The 23197-nt window shown below is 43.0% G+C and overlaps 1 protein-coding gene across 2 annotated transcripts in view; it reads right to left on the bottom strand.

Moving 5' to 3' along the window:
- Window positions 1-2755: 2755 nt before the first annotated feature.
- The window catches only part of CARMIL1 (capping protein regulator and myosin 1 linker 1), a 343844-nt gene continuing 323402 nt past the window's right edge, over window positions 2756-23197 (bottom strand). The window contains exons 33-37 of one of the 2 annotated variants that reach the window (XM_049764942.1): window positions 21131-21560; window positions 18500-18578; window positions 17436-17648; window positions 15135-15275; window positions 2756-3814 (exon numbers count right to left, since the gene is read on the bottom strand). In XM_049764942.1, the coding sequence (XP_049620899.1) occupies window positions 3678-3814; window positions 15135-15275; window positions 17436-17648; window positions 18500-18578; window positions 21131-21560 (1000 nt within the window). In that variant the 3' untranslated portion in view covers window positions 2756-3677. The remainder of the gene's footprint in view (window positions 3815-15134; window positions 15276-17435; window positions 17649-18499; window positions 18579-21130; window positions 21561-23197) is intronic. The other variant, XM_049764943.1, reaches the window with a different exon arrangement.

Below are 23197 nucleotides of genomic sequence, written 5' to 3'. Positions count from 1 at the left end.
TGCAAAGGTCTTAAAGGACACGAAATCAATCCACTCATTGCTTGAAGCTTTCTTTCTATGGAAATAAGGTATACTTTAATATGCTGAGTGTGTCAATCTAATTATACACAGAAACTCTAATACCCAGTGTTATTTGGGGTTGGGACATCAAAGAGGTGATAGAACCCCCCCATGAATGAGATAAAATTAGTGAATAATATGTTTTTTTATTTCCCTAATACTAAGAGATGCTGATAATTTTTTATTAATATTTTTATTTTTTCACAATAGCAAATTATTTTTTTTTTTTTGGTTTTTGGGCCACACCCGGTAACGCTCAGGGGTTACTCCTGGCTATGTGCTCAGAAGTTGCTCCTGGCTTGGGGGACCATATGGGAAGCCGGGGGATCGAACCGAGGTCCGTCCAAGGCTAGCGCAGGCATGGCAGGCACCTTACCTTTAGCGCCACCGCCCGGCCCCCAGCAACAGATTTTTTAAATACAAATCTTTATTTAAGCACCATGATTGCAAGCATGTTTGTAGTTGGGTTTCAGTCATACAGTGAATGGTATTTGTGTTTGATGACATGAATGGGATCACTGTTCTTGCTGATGAGTGGAATTAGTGCCAGAGATACTAAAGACCTTCCTACCTTTTCTTGTTTCTACTCCTGACTCAGTGCTCAAGGGTCACTCCTGTAGTGACTACATGCAATTCTCCTGCCTACAAGGCATGCATGCCAGGCCCCTGGTCCATCTCCGAAGTCTGTTCATCCTTTCTGCCAGGTGAAGACAGCAAAAGGAGGGCATTTTATGCGCCAGAAAATAGATTCTCACCAGCTACTATTTCTCTTGCAAGCACTTCAGCCGGCACTTCCCAGCTTCCAGATTTGAGCTAAGTCCATTTGCTTTGCCTGAGACCAAGGTAAGATGTAAATGATACCTTCACCAAACAAGCACAAAAGCTCACTTGCTTTCGTGAAGACTCCTCTTCAGGGGAGCAAAGTGATAATACAGCAGGGAGGGCATTTGCCTTGCTTATAGCTGACTCAAATTCTATCCCCAACACCCTATAGGTGAGCACCGTTTGAGCACCAGCAGTAGTGATCCAAGGGAAAAGCCCTGTGCACTGCCAGCTGTGACCCCCAAAGACTCATTTTCAGCTTAGCAGTCACAAATCTGTGTTCTGGATTTTAATGATGATGAGATGTGCAGTGTGGGAGATCAAGGTCTTTATGAAACCAATGCCATGATTAGAAAATACATTTACTGGGAGAAATACCTCTGAAGAATAAAAGTGAAGAGGATAGTGCAGTGGATAGGGCACTTGTTTTACCTGTAGCCAACCTGGGTTTAATCCCCAATACCCAGAGCCAGGAGTAAACAAACCCTGAGCTCTATTGGATATTTCCCAAAAACAAACAAAAAAATATTTTAAAAAGAGAGTAGTAGGGTGAGAGCATTTTCAGTCTAGAATGTTGGCTTATCACTGGTGAGAGAAGAGAAAGGAAAGAGAAAGAAAAAGAGAAAGGAGAGGAAATGAAAGGTAAGTAGCAAAAATTTCTGCAAAGCTCCAAGAACGTTTCCTTCAGGTCAACAGCAGGCTGCAGGGCCAAGGCTGCCCGGTAGAAAAATCCTGTGTTGGGGAGGAACAAACCAGACACCAGTGACCCAGCAATGCTAGTCCATGCCTGGGAGCAAAGGAGTGAGAATAGCCTTGATTTAGCAGAGACACAGCACTAGGTCAACAATAGCAGCTGCTCTATTGTTGACTAGCCAAGGTCCCAGAGTGTTTTCTCTTGAAAGGGGAACTAGCAGGTACCCCTGGATCACCCTCAAGAGAGAAAATTTAGGGTTCCCACTTATCCATTTCATTGCCTTTTGTTCTAGATCCTAGATATTACTGTTTTGTAATATCTGCAATGGCTTTTACTGCTTAAAGCCCAAGTCCAACTTCTAATAATACAACCCGGTGATTTGCCATCTGGTCTTCTTCCTGTTTTCAAGGATTTGAATTGATTTCCAATCAATTTCCTTGGTCTTCTCTCAAGAGGTTGTAGGTGTGTTGACCATACACAAGTGGAAATGAACCTGAGTGCTCTTAGCCTGAATAAACTGTACTTTCCACACTGCCTAGAATTTACTATGGGTCCTGAATTTATAGGGGTTATACTGCTTTCTGGTCTTTGCACAAATATCTCCTCTGAGGTCTCCTGAGAATCAGGTAGAACAAATCCCACTTTCCCTAGAGTTTCTGATGTGATCCTGATACTTACCATGATGAAAACTGGGTTATGTGTCTGCCTCCCCACAAACTATTAGTTTACTAAAACACACTTCCTCCCACCCCTACCACATTTCTCTTACTATGAAAGCCACTAGAAGTGTCTATTCTAATCACTTTTGGAGGAAGCTAGCTTGTATGTATCTGCCTTCATAGAATCTCTTGCAATATATCCATTCTGTGAGATATCTGAGCATGGAGGTGTTTTGATTTTTTGGGAAGAGACAAGATACATTCATAATTGTTTATTTGATAGGACCTTAATTTGAGATTATGAGAGCCAGATCAAATTCATAAGAGGATTAATTTTTTGATCAATTTAATCTCTCCCCTCCCCCCCCAAACAAGCAGTGGAAAAGAGCAAGTGGCATATATTCTGAATGTACCAGATCTGAAAATTAGGGAACTGTGGTTTCTTTGGAGTTTGGAAACAAAGATGAAGTTCACCACCACAAACTAAATGTAATTTTAAGAAAAACTGGAGGAAAACAAATCCACTTGTAAAATCATTTTATTGGTATAAATATACACGTGAATAAAATACCTTCAGCCTGTAATGTAAGTGAATATTTGTGAAATGTCTTAAAAAGAGTAGTATTTTGAATTTTTTACAGGTGTCAAAGTATTCTTTCTTAAAATCACACATTAAAAGCTAATATGCAGACAAATTATAGGCCTTCCGCAAACACAAATATTCATAAAATCTCATTCCAATCAACTATATACATTAATCTGGGCACATGGTAGACTCAAGTCTGGTTCTCTGTCCTGCTAACTGTGCTTACTGATGGTATCGTCAAGGTCATCGACCAAGTTTAAATGTACAATTCCACATCAGGAAGGAAGAAATTCCCCATGGGAGAACATAAAGACCATACCCCAAGATCTAATATATATAATTTATACAAATTATTAGTGTGCTCTGTTAATATAATTACAATGTGCAATTGCATACATCAAGAATAAATTGCTCTAGCGAGTCAAGTGCAGATTTGACACAGGCACACACGCAGTAAGACCCCACAGTCAGCTGGCTGGTGTGGCTGGTGTGAGTGTGTGTCCAGTTACTCCGATGACCTCCCTAAACTCATCTTGTAGAGTGCACTGTAGCTGCCACAGAGAAATTCAAGTAAGGCCCGTGGAAGGACTGCTGGCATTCATTGAAAGCCTAAAAAATAGGGGAAACTTTGAAACAGGGGGATTGGGAGAAGACCAAACAAATGGACTTGGATGGCCAAGAAATGGGTCTGTTTTTGTGGCTTTTAAAAAAAAAATAAAATCAAGGAGAAGAAAATTGCAAAACAGCACCAAGAGTAGAGTGATGACAGGAAGTAGGAAGAGACGAGGCGAGGTCTTGGTTCCTCTCTGGTGGCTAACAAAGCAGCCTGAGCAAGATGACTCTCCAGGGGTAACTTCTACACAAAAATAAAATCTTTTTCCGCTTCTTCCCCAGAGTCACTGGATTTGCTGCTTTGAAGGCCATCTCTATTGGAGGAGCACAGCTTTTGTTCTTGACTCTCCAGGACCTGATAACCCCAGCTTACTCTGGAAGCTGAAACAGAAAAGGAAGGAAGTTGTTATTAGATCAGTGACTGCAATTAAGACCAGTGGCCTGGCCAATGCTGAGGTAAGAATAGAAGGGGAACCCCTACAGAGGGGATGGGCTCAAGAAGGACTTTCAGAGACAGCTTGACAATGGCAACCGACAACAATCAATTCTAACATGAAGACAAGAAGACTTCAGTCTATGAGAGGGGGGAACCTCTCAGAGATGAGGTCAGGAATCTGATTCCAGAAGAGGACATGGAAAGTGAAAGGAGCCATGAAGGGAGAGAGGGAGAGATGCAGGCTCTCTGTGCCTCACAGATGGGCCTGAGGTGACACAGGAGAAAGGTTGGGGCAGAAAGGCAATTTCCCTCTGGGCTCTTAAGCAATCAAATTAACAAAAGGCAGATTCATTGGAGAAAAAGGACAAATTTGATTATATCTGTGTGGAGACTCTACATGACCGTAAATGCTGAAGCCAATGGAGCAAAATGAAGGTATTTATACCTTGAGCTCTGGGATGGAATAAGCCGGAGGCCTTGAGGCGAAAAGAGGTGTGCTCACATGAGCAAGACCAGACCCTGTAATTAGATGTTTACTCTGCCAGGGAGATAACTATTCAAACCCCCAAATCTGGTTAAACCTCCAACTTAGCCTTTTCTGCTAAGGTATGTGAGGGGTCACCCGAGACTTTTCCTAAGCAAGGAAGGCAGAACAGACTGGACTCATCCTGGGCTCTGTTGGAAAACTATAATGCTTCAGTATTGCAACTTCCCTGCAAGGTAGATTTGGTAAACTTTGGAATTAGGATTCAACATTGACAGCAGTAGTGGAATGTGCTGATTTAGCCACAGACAAGTTGTAAGCCACTAGTGGTACATGCTGGCTGTCAAAGAGTTTAAACTGGATGGATATTCTCACACAAGTTAGTTTTGGTGGGTGGTGAGTGTTGCTCAGGGCCTCTATCAAGCTCAGTAGTAAGTCTTAGCAGTGTTATGGGGACCGTATGTGGTACAAGGGATTCAAACTAGGGTCAGTGGAATGCAAGGCAGACAAGCGTCTTAACCCTGTTCTATGATCTCTGCCCTTCAAGTTTACCTTCTTGTCAATCAGAACATAGCTTCATTGTTACAACACCTTAAGGAGAACTTCAGGTACAATACTCCAGCTAGGAGAGTTCAGTCTATTAAATATTACTCACTATGTCTATTGTATAGACATCACTTAAGTGTCTATAGAACCAAAAAAATGTCTACAGTGGCCTGAAACAAGAGTAAGATTACTTCTACTTGGAAGTTCAAATGATCCTAACACAAACACAAGTCCTGGAAAACTGACAGGATTCCCTTGATGCTTCTAACAATTTTGAATTTAGCCCTAAGCTCAAAAACTCTCCACTGCCAGGAACTGGCTATTCAAATATTTAATGCACTACAGAGAGTGCCATGGAGAAAACCTGATAAAAGCTAATAGAAAATGCAAACATATTAAAAAGCCTTCTTACCCAGTGCAATTGTCTGGGCAAGATTTTGATCTCCAGACAATTTAAAAAAATTTAGTTAATTGTATAAAACTGAAAGTACTCAGAATTCTGGAAAAAAAAAAAAAAAAAAAAAAAAAAGCTTTTCAGATCCCAACATAAAATTAATAATAAAAAAAATACTGGGCGAGGGGACCGGAGCGGTGGTTTAAGTGGTAAGGCATCTGCTTTGCCCGTGCTGGCCTAGGGCAGACTGAGGTTGGATCCCACAGCGTCCCATATGGTCCCCCCAAGCCAGGAGCGATTTCTGAACCCATAGCCCCCATAGCCAAGAGTAACTCCTGAGCGGCATTGGGTGTGGTCACCCCCCACAAAAAAAATTCTGGGCTTCTTTTTATCCAACTGTTCAAGACAAATTTTCAGATGGTAAAGAAAAAAATAACAAACATATCTTACAATTGATTTTTACTTTTTATGTGGTGTCAGGTGAAACAAAAATCAAATGTACTTTTTTTATTGACCCTGTGAAAGTTGTTTATTAAGCTAGGTTTGGGGAATATTAGTAAATAGTTTTCTATTTTAATTTAATAATTTTACCTTTATTAGGAAACCTTGTGGGTAGTTCTTCAAGTTCTCAATTTCAATGCATATAATACAAATTAGGAAAATGAGAAGCTGATAGTGATATCTTCACCTTGAAGTAAAATACTTTTCAAAATAAAAAAAAAAATTAGGGTCACACCCGGCAGTGCTCAGGGTTATTACTCCTGGCTCTGTGCTCGGAAATAGCTCCTTGGCAGGCTTGGGGGAACTATATGGGATGCCGGGATTTGAACCACCATCCTTCTGCATGCAAGCAAATGCCCTACCTCCATGCTACCTCTCTGGCCCCAACTTCTCAAAAATTTAACCTTAGAAAGACCATTATTAGTGACATGGGTTTTAAAAAAATCTTATTTTTCAGGGCAAGAAAGATAGTATAGTAAGTAGGACTCAAGTCTTGCATATATCAACCCCATGTGGCCCCCTGAAACATCCAGGAGTTAGCTTTGAGCACTGTCAGGTGTCTCTCCCTCTACCCCCCCCCCCCTTCAAAAAAAAAATACCCTCAACAAAAACAACAAATAAAAACTGTTCTTCTGAGCCAGAGCAACAGTTCAACGTGTAGGACCTTGGCCTTGCACATGGCCAACCTGGGTTTGATCTCCAGCATCTCATATGGTTGCTTGAGCACTGCCAGGATTAATTCCCGAGTGCAGAGCCAGGAGCAATCCCTGAGCACCACTTGGTACGGTTCAAAAACAAAACAAATTTTTCCTCTATATCTAGTGACTGAAAAATAATTCTCCAACCCTCTAAGTTTGACAGCAGAATTTGGTAATACATTATTCATCTTCAGAGCAAACTTTTGCTGGAATTCTAAGGTTGAAAAATGTTTCACCCTTCCTGGTAGTTTAGCTTGCCTGGTAATCTCAATTCTAACTCACATGACAGGGCTGCAAAGCAGTGTAGAGTGATAGATTGCCTTGTACATATAAGGTGCTGATAAAAAAAAATAAAATTTTTTTCATTTTCCATGATGTGACAAAAGGAACCCCTTTAATAAAATGGGGGAAGTCATGCAATCAAAAATGTCTGTTGGGGCTGGAGCGGTAGCACAGTAGGTAGGGTACTTGCACATGGCTGACCCGGGTTCAATCCCTGAGCCTGCCAGGAGCTATTTCTGAAGGCAGGAGTAACCCCTGAGTGCTGCTGGATGTGCCCCCCCCCAATGTTTGTCACAGATAAAAATAGATAATCTCCAGATCAGGATCATTGTAGTAATGCTAAGTAAAATTCAAAAAATTCTAGTGGAGATAATTTTCTGTGAAAAGCAGACTGTTGGGGCCAGAGAGATGGCATAAAGGTAAGGCGTTTGCCTTTTATGCAGAATGTCGGTGGTTCGAATCCCGGCGTCCCATATGGTCCCCTGAGCCTGCCAGAAGTGATTTCTGAGCATAGAGCCAGGAGTAACCCCTGAGCATGGTCAGGTGTGACCCAAAAAACCAAAAAAAAAAAAAGAAAAGAAAAAGAAAAGCAGATTGTTTTGGTTCTATCTAAGCTGCCTCAGTCCCTAGTACTGGCTTGGTTTCCCCAGGAGCAGTCAATGAAGGGGTGGGGGTAGGAAACACAGCTTACAAAACAGCTTCACAGCCTGGTTTCTGGTCCCATAATATGCATTTGGGATTGGCTATAAAAGCAAACATTGGGAAATTGGTGGTGGGAATGTTGCACCGGTGAAGGGGGGTGCTCTTTACATGACTGTAATCATACAACTATAATCATGTTTGTAATCACGGTGTTTAAATAAAGATAACAAACAAACAAACAAACAAAAAAAAAGCAAACATTTGTTTTTTATATTTCCAACAAACACTAAGAAGAATAACATGCTCTCTTTCTAGAGAGTTGTCAAAGCATTCACTATAGTCTCCAGACTATTTAAAAATTCATCCTATGGGCCCAGAGAGATAGCACAGCGGTGTTTGCCTTGCAAACAGCCGATCCAGGACCAAAGGTGGTTGGTTCGAATCCCGGTGTCCCATATGGTCCCCCGTGCCTTCCAGGAGCTATTTCTGAGCAGACAGCCAGGAGTAACCCCTGAGCATCGCCGGGTGTGGCCCAAGAACAACAAAAAAAATCATCCTATGGGGTCTACATTCATAGTATAGTGGGTAGTGCTCCTGTCTTGAACATGCTAACCCAGGTTCAACTTCAGGAATCCCATATCATCCTCTAAACACTCCCAAGAATAATTCCTATGTGCAAAGTCAGGAATATGTGCAAAGTCCTGAGCATTACAGAGTGTGGCCCAAACCACTCTATAAACATTTTCCTTAACTGAAGCAATTGTGGCTGCGATGGTGGTAATGAGGCAAGTAACAGGCTGACACTTCTTGGTATTGAAGGTCATGGATCAATGAACAAGCATAACTAGACTGAAGGCACAACACAAGATTACTGAGAGTGAGTTTGGAAGTCAAAACACTCCATCTCCCGGGCTCCTTTCTGTCTTATTAGTCCAGATCACTAGTGCAAACACTTTGTAAAGCAAATGTTCTTTGGTTTGTTTTCCAAGCCTGGGGTAGCATCTATATTTGATGGCACTGAACCAGGAAACTAATTACAGTTCTATTGAAATACGTTTGGTCAGTCTCCCATTAGTGGATGGGCTAAATGAGATTGCTTCTTTGAAATCCAAAACTCCAGACTTTAATTAATTCAAATTAAATTTCTGAGGCAGTCAAATTTTGTGCTTCACTTTCTTTATAGTACGTTTTTAAAAAGGTTATTTTACTCTATCTCTTCAATGCAAGCATTTGCAGAGTCAAACTGTTGGAGTGCCGCTATAAATTTTTTTTACAAACTTATCATCGCTCCATACATCCTTAAAATTATAAAAGACACCTAACTAAGCGAGCAGGTAATTTATTCAACAACAACACAGGCACCTATAATCATATTCCATTCCACAGTGGCAATAATTGGTTCCGAGAGGCTCAAACATGAAACCTGTCATTCTCGAAGAGGATTTGACTCTGCATAGATATGCAAATATATGCTGATTTTTGCATATAAACTCAGTATTAGATATTCATACGAAAACTAAGCCTTTTCTCCATTTTAAGCTCCACTGACATCCATATTTCCTCTGAGGAAAACATAATGATGATTTTAAAATAATATTCAGTAGTTGGCCCTGATTTTTTTCCTAATCCTTTTTGGCAAGAGCCCAAAGAGTCAACCAACTGTTCAATTTCTTTTAGAGAATTCAGATGGGGAAGTAGAACTCAGATCTGGCGAAAAAGAAAGAACAGAGATCACTGGCTTATAAACTATAAGCCACAGCCAACCATTTATACTGGCAATAGATAGAATATAAAAGCAGCAAGTCACACATAATAGGGGTCTTAGAACAAGGAACGGGTACGATACAGTACATACAAACCCCAAATCACCTATTTTCTCTCAGAAAATAGGACATATTCCTAATGGAAACACCACAGCTTACAATTAAATGATAAGAGATTCAAAAGATGCACCTCCAAATATTTCCAGGAAAAAGTAAACATGTTTACCTGCCAAAGCAATATTAAAAAGAGCCACACAATTAAAACATAATCATTACAACAAAATTAGGCAGCATGCTTGAAGAACAATGGTCTGTTTCACAGAGACATGATTTCCGAAAATACAAAGTCTGTTTGTGCATAAACAAAGCTGCTCTTAAAAAGAGTTAAAGAGAGGCCAGCCCATACCCCAGCTTAATAGAACTGCTCTTTTAAATGCTTTTATGTTGACCAGGGACTATTCAAAAGGCAGAATGCTCAGTTCTCAAGGCTGAAGTGCTAGGAATCGGCACTAACAAAACAAAATTAAAATAGAACACATGGAATTACTTTAATTGACTCTCCTGCAGAAATTACTTATTTGCTTCCTGTTAGTCTTTGGATAAATCATGGCACAAAAGCTCAAACAGGATGGTCCTATTTAATTCCATCCAAATTTGGTTCTATTCATCCCGCACACAATTTCACGTCAAAGAGGTCATGGTGAAAATCTGAGAAAGACACAGACATTTTTTTTCCTCCTTGTCTTTCTATGACTCATAGGATCTTTCTTTTAAAACTAATTCAGAATCTTCCTGAAAGGTCATCGGCATTGCAATAGGAATAGTCTGTATTGTATGTAGCAAGTGATTTTTAGGGACCTTTTGAAAATGGAAACTCATCAGTGGTATTTTGCTTTTAAGTAAGTGTTATGAGTCCATGGATAAAATGGCTCAGTGTAAACTTCCCAAATCTAGAAATATCTATGTAGTTTCGATGGACTTACTGCAAGAGGCAGTAACAGAGAATAGCTCATACTTTTACTATTTATAAAAAATAACTCTGCCTCTCCAGAATATAAATGCCTTCAGTGTTCATACATATATTATATATAAAATACATATATGTATATATTCTATAATTTGATATCAGCTCTTCTTGGCAACTTTATTGAAAATTATTTTTGCTGGGTTTTTTTTTTTGTGCCACATCTGGTAGTACCCAGAGGTCACTCCTGGCAAGGCTCAGGGCAACCATATTAAGGTGCCAGGATGGAAACTGGGCCAGCCACATGCAAGATAAGTGCCTTGACCCCTATAATACCTCTCTGACTTCAGAGAAAAATTCTTGTAGAGAGAAAAATGACTGTAAATGTGTGTCTTGTTTATCAAGTCATGAAAACAAGATCCTTTGAAAGTAAATAAACAAACCAGTGGGCTTTCTCTAGGACAGATATGTCTGGGTTTATCAGAATGTCCCAACCCAGGGTGACCCTCACAGACCTGGCTCTTGGCTGCTGGCCTTACCTTTCACTGCACTCTGCCATGGAGAAGCAGGTGCCTGACCACAGGGGAAGTCATGGCCTGCTCTGGGGGATGGCCAAGAAGGCAGGCTCCAAGTGTTGTTGCTGGAAGAGCTTTTGTGTTCTGTGTTCTGTGTGTGTGTGTGTGTGTGTGTGTGTGTGTGTGTGTGTGTGTGTGTGTGTGTTGTATGTGTCTGTCTAAACCCATGTCAAGGGAAGTTTTCGAAGGCCAATTTCCACCTGACACATTAGAACTTATTGGGTCAAAGAGGTCTCAAGAGATTCATTATTGAGCAGTGCTGATGTTTGGGAATGATGTTTGGGATAAAGAAGTTATTCCTAGAGCAAAGCCACACCATTCACGATCAAGGATCACTCCTGGCAGTGCTCAAGGAATGGTGTGTGGTGCCAGTGATCTTGCCTGGGTAGAGTGTGCAAGGTAAGCGACTCAACCCATGTTACCTTTAGGTACCCTGAGGTGCTTTTTTTTAGGAAGTAGATAAAGGCATAGCATTATAGTGTGGGTCCTTGGGAGTCAAAATACAAATCTGTATTTTTTTTTTTTTTTTTTTTTTTGGTTTTTGGGCCACACCCTGTGACGCTCAGGGGTTACTCCTGGCTATGCGCTCAGAAGTTGCTCCTGGCTTCTTGGGGGACCATATGGGATGCCGGGGGATCGAACCGAGGTCCGTCCTAGGCTAGCGCAGGCAAGGCAGGCACCTTACCTCCAGCGCCACCGCCCGGCCCCACAAATCTGTATTAAGCCTTGACAAAGTATTCTGGGAAGAACAAAAGCTTCATCCCAAGAGAAGTCCATTAGGAAACTAAGCATATTTTTATTATATTTTATTTATTATTTAGTGACCCTAAAATTTCCTTGAAAATAATTTTCTAATCTTATTTCCAAAGATTTTTAATATGGGATAGGATGAATAATACCACAGATAGGATGTTTTTCCTCTCTGAATCAGCAATGCTTGTTCTAAAATGTTTATTTGATGTAAAAGATCATTTGAAAGATCATCTTTAATCTCCTGGGGGTGTGTTTTCACAGGGTTGGCACATCATAGAGTATACTGCAATGCCAAATGGAAGCAGCCATTGAAAGGAACTGCTTATAAGATATCAATGACTCCTCCAAGCATTTGGAAAGTTGATTTTCACTTTTTCTTCTTTATTTAAGAGTGACAAAAATGTTCGCAAAAAGACCCTGTGTGGACATAAACTTTGTAATTAGTCTCAAGATTTTCACCAATACCTTGACTATAAGGTAACGTGCCAGGCCAATAATAACCGAGTTATAAACGGGGTGACCCGAAGACTTTGATTCAATTCTCTTTATAGAGATAAAAGTGACAAGGAGACATGACCCCAAGTCTAACGATTAACCTACGAAAATAAAAAAATATTTTCAAAAAGTCACCACATTCCAAAGGAACTTGATCTTCTTAGGAATTTCTAGTTCGAGAATTTGAAGTCAAAATTATTCTTTGGCCCCACTGGAAGAACCATCCTGCTGCCCTTCAGAAAGAAAGGAGTAACTGGACTAATCCCTGACCCAGGCAGAAGACAATCAATTAAAGTTTGTTCTTGTTAGTGCCAGTTCATAAGCTTTGGGTCAGTGGGGGATGACAAACAAAGGCTCTGACCATGTTTTGGCTGTGACTTCCTGTGCCCAATTGCATTCACTTCCTCTTCTGCAATGGTGGAGTACAGTTTGGGAGGTCTCTTCCTTCTACTGGAAGGCTTGCCACTGTCATGATCTGAATGTCTTTTGTAATAATCTCCTCTTTGCACTACTGAGGAAAAGGGATTTATTTTACCCTTTACATTATTAGCAGATACATCACTGTGTTAACATGAACGACAAAAAAATATTAACAGTGAGAATTAGGTATCAGTGTCTTCACCCCATACCCCCACTTAGGACTCCAGAAACTGAACATGTCCATCCTGAACAGAAATGCCATTATCTGCAGAATTCAACAGCCAACATTATGGAAATGTCGTGCAAAATGAGATGAGCCCTAAGCCTGTCCCCCTCCCCAAAGTACTAACAAGGCCCCAATGTTCCCCCTTTTGGATTCCAGATGGATTAGCAACAACCACAAAAAAAATTAGCGCATTCGCTATGGAATAGTCTAGAAGAATTAATTTACCTGTTTCAGAAATTAGTTGGGCACGCTAGTCCGAAGGGAGGCACAGAACAGAGAAATGAAGTGAGCAGCAGGAAAATGGGTATGAAAGATAGCAGTGAGCACATCAGAAATATTTTCTAAAGAAAAAGGGAAGGTTCACAAGTGGCCACCTCCGTGGATGAGCCAATCGATAAATCAAAATAAGAAATTTCGAACCTTGGATATTGACTCTTTGAAGACCTTGTCCAACTTCAAGGCCAAGTGAAACCATCAGTATGATCTCTGTGGGTGAGAGTTTCCAACCTCAAGTGGGAGATCAATTGCCCTGAAAGCTCTCACACCCCTATTTGCAGAAGAGGAGTTGTGAAATGAACCATTCCTAGTATTTGATATTAGGGAGAGTGACACCTATAGTATTGAGAGCTCTTGTACCCTTCTTTACAGAGATGGACATGCCTAATATTTGCCTTTAATAGAATCATCATTCACCCCTGAAGTTCTGAACTGTATTAAAAGCAACTCACTTATTCCTCAACTCCTAAAGAAAGGCAGGACTTCTTCATAAAAGTGAAAGGCCTTTTACCCACTTTATCAACTAGGGAGGCTCTGTAGTCTGAGTCATGGTTTCTAATGTTGGATTCCCAAGGTTACTAAGTAGAACTCAAAAACATATTCAATGACCTTCAACCCAAGAGATAACCAATGAGAGGCCAATGCAAGAAGATGCCAGAGCCAGATAAAAATTTTTTTCATCCTTTCTCATCAGGATGATGGGTTACTTGCAGGCCTTGTAACTAGACACTCATCTTGCAAACATCTTTTTCTTAAAATGATAATGATTTTTCATGCAATCTTCTAACCCTTTCTTCTGAATCTTTTTGGAATTCAGGTGCTTTAGACAAGACAAGCATTCCAGATACCCACTTCTCATTTCTACCCCTCTCTCCCATTCTTGCATGCAGAATTCTCCCAGGCATTTCTAAAAGCTCCCTTAGGAGATAGACCCCAAAGTCAGTAATTGCAGAAAGGAGGGAAAATGGGAAGAGAAGGGAGCCCAAGTAGGGCAGTCAGGAATACTCAGGACAATTGTGGGTATTGCTAAAGGCTCCTTCTTTTACACCAAGATTTCCAAAGGCTGGGCTGTAATTCGAACCCGCATTTATTTACCCCTTAGGAGATAGATGCCTACACAAGTCGTCACTTTTCATGGCTTTCATTGCTGTTTGACAGAAATAGATGATCAGCTTTGCTCAAAACTTCACCCCCTTTTTTACTGAGGTACCATGATTTACAATACTATTAACAATAGTTTCTTGGCATTCATTGGTTCATTCAACCACCACTGCTATAGCTCCCACTTCCCTTCACCAGTGTTCCAAGAACCTATTTCATTGTCTCTATCCTTAAATCCCCCGACTCTTCTAAGCTCCACTTCTGATATTATTGGCCATTTGTTGCTAACTTACTGTGTTTCTTTATATGTCACATATAAGAGAGATAACTCGGTATCTCTCCGAAAAAATACAAAATAAAACCACCTTCCTTTATGCATAGCCAATAGAAGACTCAAGTTTGTACCTGCCAAACAAAGATGAGAAAGCAGGCATTGTTATTTATCAAATTTGTTTAAATATTTGGGCGAGTGGACCAGGGATTTAGACACAACTGTGAGATGAGATTTCAGGACAGAACTCCAAGGTCAATTGTGCTTTGAACAAAATCAGGGAAGGGAGGGATATAGCAGAGAGTGGGATATGGAGGCCATTTCAACAGTCCTTATCTCTGCTCCAAATTGAATTGGATCCACTCAGTTCCCTCTTTTCCCACCCCATAAACTGGAAGGTGCATTCTGATGCCCTTTAAGAAACCCTCTTGAGAGCCACCCTTGGGAGTGTGAGGGAAGTTTGGGCTCATGACTGAGCAAGCGCAATGAGCCAGGGATGCCCTAAGCCTGGGTGGATGGTTCCTGGACCATGGGGAGATACAGGTAACTCTGTTCTCAAACAACAGGCCAGGAAGCATCCAGTTGGCACTGAGTCCAAAAGCACCACTGAGGTTTCTCTTCATCTGCTGGGAATCTGGTTAGAAACATCTAGTGATTCTCATCGCAAAAAAGACAGCTATTTTCTCCTCTTCTCACTGGTCCTTAACTTCTCATCCAACAGCATCCGTGAAGCTGAATGAAGTTTCTGAACCCAGTTCCCAAAAATAGAACCCAAAGCCGCTCACTTAAACTTATCTTAGACATTTAGGTTTAGGGTTCATGTCTTTCACTCCAAAAGGTTTTGCTTGGGCCTTGCTGAGAAAATGCTTCTTACCTTCCTGGGTGATAGTCCTGGGACTGGGCTGAGGGCTGTTCTGGATCTCCTTGTCCTTGTCTGAAGAGGTTTTTTTCAGGATGGGAGGAAGAAGAGCAACTTTAGGTGAACTAGGACCAGTGGGAGAGTCCGGGATGTCCTCTGTGGATATACAAATCAAAGTCACTCAAATCAAAGTGTTCCTTATATGGCCAGTGATGGGCTGAAGAGACAGCACAGAGTTCTGTGACTGAAGTGGCTCTTCCAGGGCACCATATATGATGCCTTGAGTACCCACCCACAGGGGACACTCCTAAGTACAGAGCCCTGAGTAGTCCCTGAGTAAACTAGAGGTTGACCCAAAATCAATACTCCAAAAAAAGAGAATTGACACGTTGACCTTTAAGTAGCAGTGTAGTATTTGATGGGCCCCAAATATTTTTTGTGCTTCTGCTCTATAAAATATCATCAAAAAAATGAGAGAGAATTAAGACTGAAAAGTAATGTTCAAATCTTAATTGTGTTGAAATTCAAAAGGTGGGAATTTAGCCTGCAGACTCAAAATCTCAATGAACTGATGTTTGAAAATAGACAGTTGGTAAACAAAATGTTCCTTCTGCTTCAAGCATGGAAATTTTTGTTAAAATATATAATGTTGGGGCTGGTGAGGTGGCGCTAGAGGTAAGGTGTCTGCCTTGCAAGCGCTAGCCAAGGAAGGACCACGGTTCGATCCCCCGGCGTCCCATATGGTCCCCCCAAGCCAGGGGCAATTTCTGAGCACTTAGCCAGGAGTAACTCCTGAGCATCAAATGGGTGTGGCTGAAAAGAAAAAAAATATATGTTTATTATCCCTTGTCTTTACCTGTGAAAGACAGAGGAGTAGGCACAGAAAAGATCCTCTAGAAATTTATGTAGAAGGTAGGTGCATGCCTCCCACACAGATTGAGCCCCCTCCCCCCCAAAGATCCTAATTGTCTACTACTTGAGCCTTCTCCTTACATTAGTTAGAACAGGGCCTGAAGAGTTAGGGATGTAAGGACTATTTGGGTGACATGCAAAGTATAATTAGGTGACATATCTCTATCCTTGTTTGTCTAAAGCAGTCCTTTCCCAAAGGATGGCACAGTCCTACCCTTGGGACCCTGTAATAATCCATATTTCTGTTTATTTTTTTCCTTTAAGAGGGCAAATTTTCACTGAATGCTTTAGGTTATTGTTGCTTTTCTTGATAAGGGAGCCAATGAGTCTGGGAGCTTCTGTCTAAAGTTTTATGGGAAAAAGTAGGAGACAAGCTATAGGGGTCATTCTATTAGTCAATTAGTCAGTCAACTTTTTTTTACTTTATTTATTGATTGATCGGTTGGTTGGTTGTTGGGCCACACCCAGCAGTGCTTAGGGGTTACTCCTGGCTCTGCACTCAGAAATTTCCCTTGTCAGGCTAGGGGACCATATTGGTTGCTGGGAATTAAACCAGGTTCCTCCCAGGATGACTGCATGCAAGGCAAATGCCCTACTTCTGTGCTATCTCTCTGGCCATGACAGTCAACTTTTGAATGTGTCTGGAACCTACTGCCACCAACAGGTGAAAGGAGGAGAAACTGAGGCCTTTGGTGCCTGTAGGCCAGAGAAGGGCCGGGCCGAAACTCTCTTAGCAGGATTTGTGTCCCCTTGTTCCTCTGAAGAAATTAGTAAAGAGAAAGAGCCTGAGAGGAAATAGTTCAGGCTCTGAAGGCCAAACCGCCTCATCACAACCATGCAACAGGGCAGTCTGAGCCCCAAAGCAGTGGGAGAGAACAGACAGATGTTCAGTGTAGCCGGGTGTTGATGATTCAGTGCTCATGGCCAGTTTCAGGCCCCACATATTTCAGGGGTGCAGGCAGAGGCCCAGGAACTTCCTAGCCGTGGGCTCATCCTGACGCTGGAGCTCATGGAGGAGGATTTGAACATCTCGGAGAGTCCAGAAAGTGACACTTAGACTGGGCATGACCATTTGCAAGATTGTTCCACAACATTGATGCACCACCTCACAACATATGCACATCACCTGGCAACACAAATATCACCCAACACATGCATCACCTCGCAACACACATCACCTCAATATACACACATGTATCACAACATATATACATCATCTCACAACGCACGACCCTGACCTGTCTTCCCTGAAGTTGGCAGGCCCAGAGATCCCAGAAACCCTCAGTCTGTCACCAAGGCCGCCTTGGACAAATTCCTGGTGGCACTGAACAGTCAACCTTCCTGAGCCCTCTGTGCAGTCTCCACCAGTTGCCTGGTGGTGGTGTCCACCCTAGCAGCACTTACCCGGCCTCGAGGAGCTTCTCGGCTTCTGTGGGATGCTGGGCCGGGCTGCCAGGCTGGGCTTGGGTGACTGCAGCAGGGGCTTGGGGCTGGTGGGGGTGGCGGAGGTGTTCCGGGACCTGCAGCCCGCCTCCACTCTGGGCTCAGCTTTGGCGTTCTTCTCTGGTGTCCCCGAACCAAAGCGGCTCTCTGGAAGCCCTGCATGCAGTTTGGGCACTGGAGTATAAATGGGTACAAAGAGCAAAAGTTGACTAAGTCACAGGTAGAAGGAAATAGGCTGGGAGAGAGGAGGAGCTGGTGCCCAACGACTGCTACATCAGCCAACAGGCCACTTTCAAAAGCTTTGGGGGCCAGAGAGGAAGCCCAATAGGCACATGCTCTGCATATAGGAGGCCCAGGTTTGATACCCGGCACCCCTGGTCCCCTAAGCACCTCCAATCTCAACCTCTCTAAGCAGAGTCAGGAGAGTCATTGAAGAACACCAAGGTGCAATTCAAAAAAAAAAAAAAAAAAGTAAACAAAAGCAAAAGCAAAAAACAAAACAAAAAACCCACAAAGGATAAAAGCCCTTGGGGCCAAAGAGACAGCACAGTGGTAGGGCTTCAGCCTTGCATGCAGCATATTTAGGATGATGGTGGTTCAAATCCTGGCATCCCATATGCTCCCCGAGCCTGCCAGGAGCGATTTCTGAGTGCAGAGCCAGGAGTAACTTCTGAGTGCTGCTGCCGGGTGTGACCGAAAAACCAAAAAAAAAAAAAAAGATAAAAGCCCAAAGTCTAATGATAAAAAATGTAAATAAATTTAATTTGGGGGCCAGAGAAATAGTACAGGCACTTGTCTTGAACACAGGTGACCTGGGTTCAATTCCTGTCACCCTTTTGGGAAACTGTAGAGGGGCTCATCCAGGCATCCCCGGATAGTAGGGAATTCTCAGGGGACACTCTGGCAGATGAAGATCTGAGGTCTCACAGGTGAAAGGCAAGAGCATGAGACACAGAGTCCATCCCTGATCCTGGACCAACTATCACCCAGAACTCCTGGAATGAAGGCGCTTATGTTTGACTTACCTGCCCCGCCTCCATCCAACCGCTCCGTGTTCTGGGCCAGGCTGAAAGGATCCATGGAGACTGTATCGTTCCCAAGCTTCTGAAAGGCAAATCGGTACTTCTTAAAACATAGATTTAATGTGGAAGAAAAGGAACAAAGTTCGTTGCAGCATGACAGCAAATAAAGGTTGTTTCCAGGTTCACAGTGACTGCCTGACCTCTCAGGGACATCCTCCTCTCTGGCTTTACCCAAAAGAAGGCTGGTTCCCAAAAGACTCAGTGCAGACTTGAGTGGTTTATTTTTAGCTATCTATCTATCTATCTATCTATCTATCTATCTATCTATCTATCTATCTATCTATCTATCTATCTATCTATCTATCTATCTATCTATTTATTTTGCCTTTGACTCACACCTGGCAGCATTCAGGGGTTACTCCTGGCTCTGTGCTAAGAAATTGCTCCTGGCAGGCCTGAGGGACCATATGGGATGCTGGGAATCGAACCTGGGTTCGTCCTGGGTCAGCCACATGCAAAGGAAACACTCTGTCACTGTGCTATCACTTCGGCCCCAGTTATTTCCCTTTTAATACACATATTGATATAAACCATATAAAGAGAATTAGTTAAGAGCAGAGTGAAGACAGCAAATGCTTATTTTTTAATCATTGGGATATTGAATATTACTAATTCTTTATGTTGCTAACTTGATAAAAAAAAAAAAAAAAACAGCTCCAGGATTCTAGGGAAATTAGGCTAAAACCAATGTGGGGGGAATTTTTTCTGATTATTTTAATGTTTCTGTTGAATCATTCTACTACTTTACATACACACTAGATGGCGCTAGCAGATCACACCTGAGAGTTGTGACTACATTAAAAAAATAAATGACTGAACTTTTAGAATTTTGTTCCTTGAAGCCAATTTTATACATTGACAAGGAAGCACATGGAAAAATCCTTCGAGCACTTTTCATCTCTACCAAAAAGCAACTGTTCACCACTGCAAAGAGTGATAAAATAAACAGCTCATTAGGGAAAAGTGCATGTTCATTGTTGTAAAAGAAATTCTATCAAATTGATTAAAGTTTAAAACATTTCCTGGGGTGTCTGACTCACCCAGGATGTGTCTCATCAAAATCCTGACTTGTGGGGCTACATCATGCTTCCTTTAGTGAATAAGCACAAAACTGGGGGATAGATAGATCTTCCAAACTCTTCTCTAGGGATCAATGAGCTCGAAGTATGGAATCTGCAGCTGTCAGATGTGGTGGGAGTTACCAGGTGTGATGGGAGAACTGTGCCGAAAGGCTGGAAAAGCAGGTGCGATGCAGGGTGGGCTGAAAACACTGGAACAGTGCTCCCTACCTGGCTCTTTCTAAACTCCAAGGCTCTGTAGGGGTGAATATTTTATTGTGACGAAAGAACATGAACACTGTCTCTTTCTTTGGAGGGTCACACATTGGAAACAGAAGAGCCCAGGTTTGTGGAAGACACCAAGAGCTTGGTTAGACATGGGTTGGACATGGGTGTAGGATTGTCACGACCACAAAGAGGATATTCAATCTTGCAAATAGCTTTAGGAAACTTGTGTGCTCTATAGCTTCAATTTCTTTTCTTTATGGAGTGAAGGAGGGTGGCTCAGGGTTATTCCTGGCTCTATACTCAGGAATCACTTCCGGTGGTGCTTGGAGGACCATATGGGATACCAGGGATACCAAACTGAGGTTGAGGTTGGCCAATCTGTAAGGAAAGCACCCTCTCCGCTCCCCAATATAACTTTCAATTTATAAAGAGGCTGAAAAAACCAACTCATAAACTGATTCAGACAGATAACAAATCTCAGTGATCACGTGTTCAATTCTAACCTAACAGGCTACACCCAAGATTTCCTTTCTTTGAACTTGGAAATCTTGACTATGGCAAGGCATTCAGGTTTGATACAGGAAACAAGAAAATAATAGGCTGGGACTGGACCAAAAAATAGTACAGTGAGTAGAGAGGGCACCTGACTTGCACACAGCTGGCCCAGGTTCAATCCCCAACATTCTGTATGGTCCCCTGAGCACCATCAGTGATTCCTGAGTGCAGAGCCAGGAGTAAACCCTGAGTACCACTTAATGTGACCCCCCTCAAAAACAGAACAAAAAAAGGAATTACAGTTGTTTTATCCTCAAGTCATTAAAATTCAGTTTCAATATTTTTTTTGGATTTTGGGCCATACATTAGGTGTGCTCAGGTATTATTCCTGATGAGACTTGGGGGAATTATATGGGATTTTGGGGATGAATCTAGGTTGGCCGTGTGCAAAGCAGACCCATCTTTCTATTATGTCTCTGGCCCCAGTTTCAGTATTTTATCTGCCTGTTGATCTCTGGTCTTCAGTGGCCGCCAATGGGTTCTCAGGAGGAATCAAAAGACACAGTCTGCCCCTTTGGGATGCCCAGGTCAGGGACAAGAAGAACAAAGGCCTCAACTCTCCCCTGTGCCCACATCCTACCTTGGAACCCCAAGTATCTCTGGAGAAGGAAGGCCTCCAGGAGACAATGACTCTTTTCAGTTTGGGGTCTAGAAGATTGAGTTTTCAGGCTTGGGAAGGTGGAACTCACCCAACAGGCTGTTTTTCTCTCTTGCAGGATTTGGGGTGCCTTACCTTCTGGGCGCTCGCAGCTCGCCTCTCCTGCTTGGCCTTCATCTCCGCCAGCAGCCCACTGCCCATCATTTGCACCCCATAGCGCCGGCCTCCCTGGGGGCTGTTCCTGCTGTCATTGCGCTCCATTCTGCCCCCCTCTTCTCCGAGACTGTCGTCCAGGAAATCAGGGGACCTGGGCTCCTCTATCCGCTCAGAACTGCCATTGCGCTCAGCCGGCTTGGCCTCCTTGCGCGGGGTATCCGCAGCTGGGCTTCTGGCCACCCCTTTTGGGGATGAGGGTTCTTCGGGCATCACGACCGTGGGGGGCCGCTCCGACTTGGATCTGGACTTGATCAAGTTGAGGAAGCCACTTTTTCGAGAATCTCGCTTTTTCTTCTCATCTCCCCCGTCCCCCAACTCTTGGGTCTCGGAGCCTTTGGTAGACAATTTCCTAGGGGGCAAAAGAGCAAAAGACCTGTTGGCTGGGGCTGGAGCATTGGTGCAGCAGTAGGGCATTTGTCTTGCATGTGGCTGACCTAGGATGGAGGGAGGACCGGGGTTCGATTTCTGGCGTCCTATATGGTCCCCCAAGCCAGGAGTGATTTCTGAACACATAGTCAGGAGTAACCCCTGAGGATCACTGGGTGTGGGCCAAAAACAAACAAAAAACGAAACAAATAAAAAGACCTGTTGGCTGTGCAAGATTTAGGTGCCAAGCAGGACTCGTGCAAAAGAGGTATGTGTGGTCCTGGACACATGGAGAGCCTGCTAAGGCTCGTTCTAAAGTGGATTTGAGGCACAGGCACTTAGGGGGCAGGAAAGAAAGGTAGAATATTACATCCCTAGATGGGGAAACAGAGGCAGAGTGAGGAGGTGGTGGGAGGTCTGGGGACACAAAAGGGAGCTGTTTACTGTTTTCTTTTTTTGTTTTATTTTGTTTGGAGGCCATACCCAGCTGTGCTCAGGAGTTACTCCTAGCTCTGCACTCAGAAATCACTCAGGGTAAGCTCAAAAACCATGTGGGACCGGGGGTTGAACCTGAGTGGGTGGTGTGCAAGGCAAATGCTCTGCTATTTTATTTCTCCAGCCTGTTGGCTGCTTTCTTTAAGTGTCTCTCCATATGGAAAATTCCAACAAGGGGACCAGAGAGCAGTAAGGCGCATGGCTTATGCACAACTGACCCATTAAGCCATTAGCACAGCCAGTGGTCATCCCTGAGCACTGAGCTAGGAGCGGCCTCTGAGCACCACTGAGATGGCCCAGAACCCCACTCCACTCCACCCCAAGAAATTCCAACCCCCTCTTCCAAAGAAAGAAATTCCAAAGTGTTGGTTGCATTAAGACCTAAATGTATGGGTAACAGCACTGAATTTCATGTAGATCATTTTCTGGATGCCCTCCAGAAATCCTTCCAGTGTCAGTAAATGCCTGACACCCCAAACTTGAAGCTCAGTGCAAACACACAGTCAGATTCCTGTTGAAGTGTCATATCCCTTGGAAGCGGAAATCAAACAATGAAGGGGAGGGAGAAGCTTCTAGAAAGGGAATATTCCAGCCTGGGGGAGTGGATGGGGAGCAAGTGTGAACCTATGAACTGAGATGCAGGATGGAGATCTCAGCTTCTTGGTTGCGGATGGAAGACCATCTACCTATGAGCCCCCATTAGAAACACAGCAAGAGACTAAAAACCAATCATCAAGGCAGAACCCCCACCAGGGAGAACAAGGGAAAGCAACCATGTTGGAAGACAAATTAATTATGAATGAAAATGGGCTTCCTGGTTATGAGGAAGCGAACCCCTAAGGCTTCAACGGGGAAACCCAGAAACAAAGGGGTGTCCCCCATCCCCTCCCCACCCCCATAGAGGCCCAACAACATCTCTAGAAACAAGGGGAATGAAGCTTGGGAGAAGAAAGACCATCAGGTTTCTTCAACCACAGAACCCAACCCCCCCCACAAAGATGGAGCCCTAAAAAGATAAGTGTGCCCAGTTGGAGCACAAGCCAGGGATAGCAGCAGTGTGACACTGACCAGAGAACTCCAGTGACAGCTTTTCATAAGAGCATCAGATAATGGAGACACTAAACC

Source organism: Suncus etruscus, chromosome 18 (genome assembly GCF_024139225.1).
Source record: "Suncus etruscus isolate mSunEtr1 chromosome 18, mSunEtr1.pri.cur, whole genome shotgun sequence".
NCBI classification, from domain to species: Eukaryota; Metazoa; Chordata; class Mammalia; order Eulipotyphla; family Soricidae; genus Suncus; species Suncus etruscus.
The sequence above is the reverse complement of the archived record's forward strand: the minus strand, read 5'-3'. Positions and strand labels throughout refer to the sequence as shown.